The sequence below is a fragment of the Otolemur garnettii genome, unplaced genomic scaffold (genome assembly GCF_000181295.1).
Source record: "Otolemur garnettii isolate 467f Iridium unplaced genomic scaffold, OtoGar3 scaffold00018, whole genome shotgun sequence".
In the NCBI taxonomy this organism is placed as follows: Eukaryota; Metazoa; Chordata; class Mammalia; order Primates; family Galagidae; genus Otolemur; species Otolemur garnettii.
In genome coordinates this window covers 19,379,064-19,388,145 of record NW_003852413.1, presented here as the reverse complement: position 1 = coordinate 19,388,145, position 9,082 = coordinate 19,379,064, and the positions used below count along the sequence as shown (strand labels likewise).

Below are 9,082 nucleotides of genomic sequence, written 5' to 3'. Positions count from 1 at the left end.
CTGCCTCAGCCTCCCAAGTAGCTGGGACCACAGGCGCCCACCACAACGCCCGGCTATTTTTTGGTTGCAGCCGTCATTGTTGTTTGGCGGGCCTGGGCTGGATTCGAACCTGCCACCTTGGGTGTACGTGGCTGGCGCCTTAGCCACTTGAGAATCTTCCTCTTTCCAAAAAGCTGGGTATACATGGCATGTGCCAGGCCAGGGGACTTACCAGATCCACCTCTCTGCCATGTCAAGACAATCTCTGAGGCTCGGCGCCTATAGCACAGTGGTTATGGCGCCAGCCACATACACTGAGGGTGGCAGGTTCAAACCCAGCCCGGCTAGCTAAACATTTGCAACAAAAAAAATAGCTGGGCGTTTGTGGCAGGTGCCTGTAGTCCCAGCTACGTGGAAGGCTGAGGCAAGAGAATCACTTAAGCCTAAGAGTTTGAGGTTGCTATGAGCTGTGACGCCACAGCACTCTATCAAGGGCAACATAATGAGACTCTGTTTCCAAAAAAAAAAAAAAAAAGAACAACCTCTGAAATCTCTCATCCTGAGAAATGACCATGGGAGCAGAACAGTCAAGTGGAACCTGTAGCGCCACCATCGCTGGGCCCACACCTCCCTTACTCCCTCAGTTCTTGAAAAGGGGACTACTTGTTACCATGACAACCAGACTTTGCAGCTGAGGCCACCTCCCCTAACACAGCCAGCCCTCTTATGCCAAGCCCACAGCGGTGGGTGGGAGCTGGTGAATGACTAAGACCGGAAATGGAGAATAGAGGTGAGTCACTAGGGCCTGCTTTGTCCAGAGTCTTTTCCAAACAGGCCATGGAGACAGGCAGCCTGAACCCCTCACTGGGGCAGTTCCCACACTGAAGGGGCTGTACTCCTGGTCCTTACCCCTAGTTCCCCAGGAACATGTTAGGGGAAGGAGTGACACTCTAGGCTGCCTACCCAACTGGCACTGGCCTTTGGATGACACTGCCTCCAGCCACACACCAAATGGCAAAGCCAAACAGAATGAGGGTGCAGTATCAAGCTGGCCCAGGTGCTGAGTCCCTGGGCAGGTGCCTCTGTTTCCACACTGTTAGTGCTTCTAAACCCCAGGGACAGTAAGAGGCCTGGGGTGTTAACAGAGGTAAGTAGGGGAGGTCAGCAGGAGGCCAGGGCAGCAATGTGGAAGGCCCTGGCTCCCTGCCCAGCCACTCAGGAAATGTATAGGTACCACCAGGCCCACCCACAGGTGTTGCCTCAGCCTCCTTCCTACCTGTTCTGAGCAGGTGTACAAACTACCCACTTCCTACTGTTACCATGGGTTTTTCATCTGTTCAAACCATCTCTGCCTTGACCTATAGCTGTCAGGCCAATGCTAGGCTTACCCTCAGCAGAGTGGGTAGGGAACCATCGTGAGATAACAGCAGTAAAAACAGAGCAAACAACAGTGAATAGGTGGAAACAACCCCAGTGTCCACCAACCGATCAAAGGATAACAGAATGTGGTCTATACACAACGGAATAGTATTTAGTCATTAAAAAGAGTGAAATCTGGTGTATGCTACAACATGGATGAATCCTGATGACATGCTAAATGAAAGAAGCTGGACCCAAAAGGACAAATACCGTCTGATTCCATTATTCGAGGTACACAGAGCAGACAATTCATAAAGACCCAGAGTAGACTGAGGGTCATTAGAGGCTGATGAAGGAGGGCCTGGGAAGTCATTGCTTAATGGCTGAGTTTCTATCTGGGGCGATGAGAAAGTTTTAGGAATAGGTAATGGTGATGGTTGCACGGCAGTGTGAATGTAATTAATGCCAGTAATTTAACCACTTAAAATTGGCCAAATTTGTTATATATATTTTACCATAATTTTTTTTTTTGAGACGGAGAAACTGTTGCCCTGGGTAGAGTGCCATGGTGTCATAGCTCACAGTAGCCTCCAATTACTTGGCTCCAGTGATCCTCTTGCCTCACTTTTTCTATTTTTAGTAGAGATGGGGTCTCACTCTTGCTCAGGCTGTCTTGAACTTGTGAGCTCAAGCAAACCACTCACTTCAGCCTCTCGGAGTGATAGGATTACAGGCGTGAGCCAACTCACTTGGCCCTATAATTTATTATTTTATTTTGTTTTATGTTATTGTTTTTTGTGACAGAGTCTCACTTTGTCATCCTCAGTAGAGTGCTATAGCATCACAGCTCACAGCAACCTCTAACTATTGGGCTTAAGCAATTCTCTTGCTTCAGCCTCCCAAGTAACTGGGACTATAGGTGCCCACCACAACGCCTGGCTATTTTATGTTACAGTTGTCATTGTCATCTAGCTGGCCCAGGTCTGGTTCAAACCCACCAGCCTCAGTGTATGTGGCTGGTGCCATAACCACTGTGCCATGGGTACTGAACCTATTTTATTTTATTTATTTAGAGACAGAATCTAATTCTATTGCCCTGGGTAGAGTGCTGTAGCATCATATCACAGCAACCTCAAACACTTGGCACAAGAGATCCCCTTGCCAGTCTCCTGAATAACTGGGAACACAGGTGCCCGCCACAATGCCCAGCTGTTTTTTTTTCTTTTGGAGACAGAGTCTCACTATGTTGCCCTCAATAGAGTGCTGTGGTGTCACAGCTCACAGCAACCTCCAACTCTTGGACTTAAGTGATTCTCTTGCCTCAGCCTCCCAAGTAGCTGGGATTACAGGTGCCTGCCACACGCCCGGCTATATTTTGTTGCAGTTGCCATTGTTGTTTAGCTGGCCCGGGCTGGGTTCAAACCCTCCACCCTTGGTGTATGTGGCTGGTGCCATAACCACTGTGCTACAGGAGCTGAGCCAACGCCCAGCTATTTTTAAGATACGGGGCTCTCCCTCTGGCTCAGACTGGTCTCAAAGTCCTAAGCTCAAGCAATCTGACTGCCTTGGCCTCCCTCCCAGAGTGCTGGGATTACAGGCACAAGCCACTGTGCCTGGCCTCACCGTAATTTTTTAAATTTAATAATGCAATATACCAGAAGCTCCTGTAAACTTTAAATAGATGAATTATATGGCATGTGAATCGGTATCTTGATAATGCTATTAAAGAGGCACAAAGTAGCTGATTTGTCCCCACTCCCACCCCCCAGCCACCAGGTCAGATAGTAGTGGAGCTGGAATGTTGGAAGTTGGGGGAGTCAGGCCCCAAAGGATGGTGTGAGGCTACCACGAGCAAAGGCACATGGAGCAATCAGTCTAGGGCCTGGCCCTTAGTGCATGCTCAATAAGTGATAATAAAGAAGGAAACTGAGGCAGGACTCTGGGGAAATGCGTCAGTGCCCCAGGAGGGAAAAAGCACCCAGGTGCTCTGATGTAAGCGTTCAGTCCCATGGCATTTGGGCTCTCCCCCCTCCCCCAACTCTACGCCCTCTCAGCTGAATGTTGTCAGCAGTCTTAGACACCTTCCCTGAGCTGTTTGCTTATCTCAGTTTCCTCTGGTGACAGAAATGGAGTGACAGGAGGCCAAGAGTCTTTCAACTTCCACCTTCAGCCTGGACAGTTTTTCTGGGGGGCAGGGGGCATATGGCCTGGGGCTTGAGCATCTCTGTCAAAGCCAGGGCATAAAACTGCTCATGTCAGAGCTGTAATGGGCCCCCAAATTGCACCCTTTTCATAGGTGGGCCACTGAGCTCAGAGTGGGCTGAACACAGTGCAAGTTGCCACGGCCAGGCTGGGTGCTGGGGCTGTGCAGGGGCAGGGTTCTGTGTGGTCGTTGTATGCACACACCCCTACACACATCCTGCTGCCCCTCCGTGTAAAGTGTGTGTATGTGTGCACCGGGTTGGAGGGTGGGACGGGAGGAAGGTGGGTCAGCCAGAGGAAGAAAATAGGCAGGGTATGCGTGAGAGCCAGCACACACAGGAAGGGCACAGCGGCCTCCAGCAGGAATGCCAGACATGTGGGGAACAGCGACAGCCAGCAGCCTCCGGCCAAGGCGGAAGGAGGGAAAAGCTGTTAACAGGTAGCTGGGGCTGTGAGATGCTAGAAGAAGACACACTATGGCCAGGGGGCCCAAACACTTGCCCACCCTAACTAACCCTCTAACCCGCAGGCAGCCTCAGCACCTCAGGCACAAGCATGTCCCAGCTGGCTGCCACACCCAGAGACAGGCAGGGGCTCAGTGCCAGAGTCCATAACATTCCTTGCAAAATCAACAAAGTCAGGAAAGGCAGGCAGTGCTGGCCCTGGCCTCGGCCGGACACAGAGAGATGAAGGTGGCTGCACCTTTCTCTGCAGGGCCAGAACAGGCATGAAGTCTGGTTGGGGGCAGAAGCCAGGGTGAGGGGAGGGCAAGAAGGAAGGGGGCCACAAAGGCTGACAGAACCAGCCACCCAGCCCTCCCTGACATGCTCCTGCTTAACTGGGGGTGCTGCCCAGGCCAGGCACCTGCCAGGGCTGGCGCCCCTCTGAAGACCCTTCCTGCCAACTCCACCTACAGCAGCCCCACTCACCCAGCAGGAGGTGTCCTGGGTAGGCCATGGGGAAAGCCCTCTTGCCCAGGGGCACTTGGTGGTACGTGCAGGGCAGAGAGGAATAGGAGCAGGATTCTGCCCACTCAGGCCTCTGCCTGCTGGGAGGATTAGGGCCAGGGGTGGAGCATACGGCATAGGCACAGACAGGGCTCTGGGGAGGTGTGGTTGCCAGAAAAAATTCAGGACACCAGTTCAATGTGAGTTTCAGATAAGCAAAAAATAATTTTTAGTGTAAGTATACATTATTCATTGTTTATCTGAAGTTCAAACTTAACTGCGCATCCTATATTTCACTGGTAACCCTCTAAGGACACCCCTGGAGGCTGGCAGGGCCATGGGGTAGAGAGGAACAGCAGGCCCTCCCCAGCTACAAGCTTCTCTTTCATTGATTGTGCTGTGAGCACAGTGTCTGGGCCAGACTGCCTGGGTTCAAATCTTCTCTCAGATGCCAGGCTCGGTGGCTCATGCCTGTAATCCTAGCACCTGAGAGGCCAAGGTGGGTGGATTGCCTGAGCTCACAGTTTCAAAACCACCCTGAGCCAGAGCGAGGCCTCGTCTCTAAAAATAGTTGAGCTCTATGGCGGGTACCTATAGTCCCAGCTACTCGGGAGCTGAGGCAAGAGCATTGCTTAAACCCAGAAGTTTGAGGTTGCTGTGAGCTAGGATGTCACAGCACTCTGCCAAGGGTGACAAAGTGAGACTCTATCTTAAAAAATAAATAAATATGGGCAGTACCTGTGGCTCAAGGAGTAGGGCGCCAGCTCCATATACTGGAGGTGGTGGGTTCAAACCCGGCCCTGGCCAAAAAAAAAAAAAAAAAAAACAGCAAAAAGAAAAATAAATAATAAATAAACAAATAAGTTGGGCAGCGCCTGTGCTCAGTGGGTAGGGCACCAGCCCCATATACCGAGGGTGGCAGGTTCAAACCCGGCCCCGGCCAAACTGCAACAAAAAAATAGCCAGGTGTTGTAGCAGATGCCTGTAGTCCCAGCTACTCGGGAGGCTGAGGCAAGAGAATCACCTAAGCTCAGGAGTTGGAGGTTGTTGTGAGCCGTGTGCTGCCACGGCACTCTACTAAGGGCAATAAAGTGAGACTCTGTCTCTACAAAATAAATAAATAAATAAACAAACAAATAAATAAAAAATTTTTCTCAGCTACTTCCCAGCTTTGAACTCTAGGCAAATACTAAACCTCTTTGAGGCTCAGTTTTCTCAATTGTAAAAAGAGGCTAATGGTACCACCTACCTCCTATTACTGTGAGCATTAAATGAGATGCTATGTGAAAAGTCCCTGGCACAGTTGTCATTAAGTTATTATTATTATTATTATTATTTGAGACAGAGTCTCACTCTGTGCCCTGGTGTCCTAGCTCACAGCAACCTCAAACTCTTGGGCTCAAGTGATTCTCTTGCCTCAGCCTTCCAAGTAGCTGGGCCAACAGGGCCCACCACAATGCCTGGCTAGTTTTTCTGTTTTTAGCAGGGTCTGGCTCTTGCTCAGGCAATAGCACCTGCCTTCGCTCACAGGTGTGAGCCACAATGCTGCCATAGAGGTGTTAATTAGTATTCGTTAGTCTACCTTGAAGACTAGGCTATTAGAGCAGATGCTGCCTCTTAACCATGTTTCTTTGGGCAGTGACTTAACCCCTCCACCTTGAGTTTCCCATCTGTAAGTCACCTGACCTAAGGACATCACCTTCCCCACAGGGCATCTGAGGATTAAGTAGGATCAGGCTTGATGCAAGCTCAGCACAGTGCCCGACGTATGGTGGAAGTTCTTTGGGCTCTAGATCTCTTCTCTCTTCAACTGTTCCCTGCCAGGCCAGCAGCCCAGTCCAAGAGCGGGGGACTAGAAAGGCACAAACAACTCCCACTCAATGTGGGGGGGGTGTCCTTCCTCCTACCCCTTCCTTGGGCTCCCAAAAAACAAAGGATTTCCTGCCCTAGTCCCTTGATCTGATTTGTTATAAAATCTGTCCTCTGTCAGCCTAAGGGGTGTGGTAATGGCAGTGGCAGGGCGTGACAGTGAGGGGCAGGGACCGTGAGGGTAATGGAAACTACCTGATGATGGGCCTAGGCCTTGGCCCTGATGGCCAGAGGGACTGGGCCCAAGGGTTGGGTTTTGTTTCCGCCCAGCCCCTGGGCTCCCTTGGCTTCTGCAGTCACTCAACAGGATGGGCCGGTGGGGGGAGGGTGGCCAAGATGACATTCTGATACCTACATAGTTCCGGACAGTGTCACCCTAATGAGGTGCCCAGAGGTCCCGTGCAGGCTTACTCAGCTGACGGGTGCTGTATTCTGGGCTCAGCTATAATTATTTGTCTACCCATATCTCTGCCCACTAAACTGTGCATTCCCTGAGGGTGAGGCTCTGTGATATTCAGCTTTATAGCCCAGCCCAACACAGCACCCTGGCCCACTAATGGTGCTTAGCAAACATGTGTGGAATGAAGAGGCAGACTGGGCTCCGCAGCTCACCTCTGCCCGCCTACGCATCCAAGAGCCCTTCAGGGGCTGCCTCCTAGGGCTGTCTTTGGCTGTCTCCGCGGCACCTTAACTGGCCCCACCCAACCACACTGCCTCTTAGTGCAAAGAATGGCACCCCCACCTGAGATACTTTTCAGATCATTGATCAGAGTCTAGCCCAGTCCACCCACAGTTTGAGCCCTGCCACCCCTGCCCAATTAACTCCACAGCCTCCGTCCTTGGATCTCCATGTTTCACCCCTGTCTTCAACCCACCTCCACTCTATACAATTCACTCTGCTTGAACTCTTCTGGGGCTCCTGCTGCCCTCTAGACACGTCCCTAATGCTACAAAGAGGGGTCTGGAGGATCTGGCCCCTGCCAGCCTCTCCTCTTCGCTACTCCTGTCTAGGGAGTAGCCAGGGTCTTCACTGGCTACCCAGCACTTCGCATGCCCCTCCTTCCCTGGTCTTGTCCTTATATTTCACTGCTTGGCCTCCTTGTCAGTGTTTCAGCTCTCCAAGAGCAGGAGCCCTAGGGCACAGCATACTGTAAGCACTCCATGAATGCTGTGGAATGCATGCATGAAGAGATGTCTTAGGTGTCAGTAAGCAGAATGCCAGGCACAGTACTCAGAGTATAGCACCCAACACTTCAGGTTGAATGAGTGAGAGGAGAGGGTAGTGCCAAAGAGAAGGCAAGACTGGTGATCAGGACCCCTGAATTCTGCCCCAAGATTCAGGGGGCTCCATACCCAACAGCAGTTCCAGTACAGCTCCTTGGTTGTGCAGCCCTTTCCACACACACTCATTCAAGCCCCTCCACCACCCAAGGAGTCCTAGTCTGCTCAGACTCTTGAGTGTGTACCAGTGGTACCAGTGGGCAGGTGGTAGGGCATGGCCTGGGTATCAATCAGATTTTGCCTTTCACTAGCTGTGAGGTCATAGACAAATTCCTTGGCATCTGTGTCAGTTTCCTCATCTGGGAAATGGGGTTTCTCAGGTGAAGATCGCATGACACCAGGTATGTAAACCACTGTGTGTGAGCCTGTCTCTGAGACATGCTTCATAAACCACGGTTACTTCCTTCTTGTCTTCATTCTCGTCCCTCAAGTCAGAGACTAGAACCTTGGCCTCCTGACTCCCAGGACAGCATTCTCACTAGTTAGACCAGTCCTGCCAATGCGGTGCCAATGCTTCTGCCCCTGGAGTGGGGTTGGAGGGCTAGCTTGGGAGGCCAGCCTCTTCCATGGAGGCTGGCTGCAAACAACTCTCATTCTTCCTAAGGGCGGCCAAGACCCCAAGATACCCTGGAGCTCGGACAGATCCTAAAAGGTTTTGGGGAGTCTGGTGAGGGGTATCCCACCTTTTATCTCCCGCTCCATTCTCCCTGCCCACAAGGACCCCAATCTGCACTGGTGCCCAAACCCGCACTCCAGTACGCCCCACGGGCGCCTCCTGGTGGGAAAAAAGGACATTCTGGGAGTCCTGTTTAGCCTGGGGATCTCGGATGATTCCGGGTGCGACCCTGGCTGGACGGTGGCATTCTACCCCTCGCCACATCCTTCCCAAGTCTGTGCAGGCTGGGAAGTCCAGAACGGCTTCCTGGAACACCCTGTCCTCCCAGAATGCTCCCCTAGGTACAATCTGCGCCCACCCCGAGCCCCAGTGCCGGACACTGACCCATCTTCTTCAGCGCCCGCAGCCCAGGCCTCTTGGTACCGCCATCCGCAGGCGCCGGCGAGTGAGAGAGCGCGGCTGGCGCTGCGATCTGGGCCGGGACCGGGGGTTCCTCGGGCGGTCGGCGGCAGCTCCTCCAGCGTCCGCACAGCATGGTTCGGTGGGGCCGGGGCCGGGCCCGGGGTCTGTGCGCGGGGACAGGGCAGCGGGGACGCCGCTCCGGCCCGGCCCCGGCTCAGTGCGCGGTCCCGAGCGAAAAAACTTAGCGGCGCCGAGAGCGAGTAGGAGAACAAGGAGTCGGGAGGAGGGAGAAAGGGAGGGACACAGTTCAGGGAGGGAGGACTAGGAAAGGAGGGGGCGGGGCGAGGACGGCTAGGGGGTGGCGCCGGGCGGCGGCCGGGACCCCAGGCTCAGGAACGTGAGTCTCCGCGTTCTCCCTTGCTTGTGA

The 9,082-nt window shown here is 52.9% G+C and overlaps 1 protein-coding gene across 1 annotated transcript in view; it reads right to left on the bottom strand.

The window, feature by feature from the left end:
* PLCD3 (phospholipase C delta 3) overlaps positions 1–8,788 on the bottom strand; it is a 20,801-nt gene extending 12,013 nt beyond the window's left edge. The window contains exon 1 of the mRNA XM_003786251.3: positions 8,638–8,788. Within this exon, the coding sequence (XP_003786299.1) occupies positions 8,638–8,788 (151 nt within the window). The remainder of the gene's footprint in view (positions 1–8,637) is intronic.
* Positions 8,789–9,082: the final 294 nt, after the last annotated feature.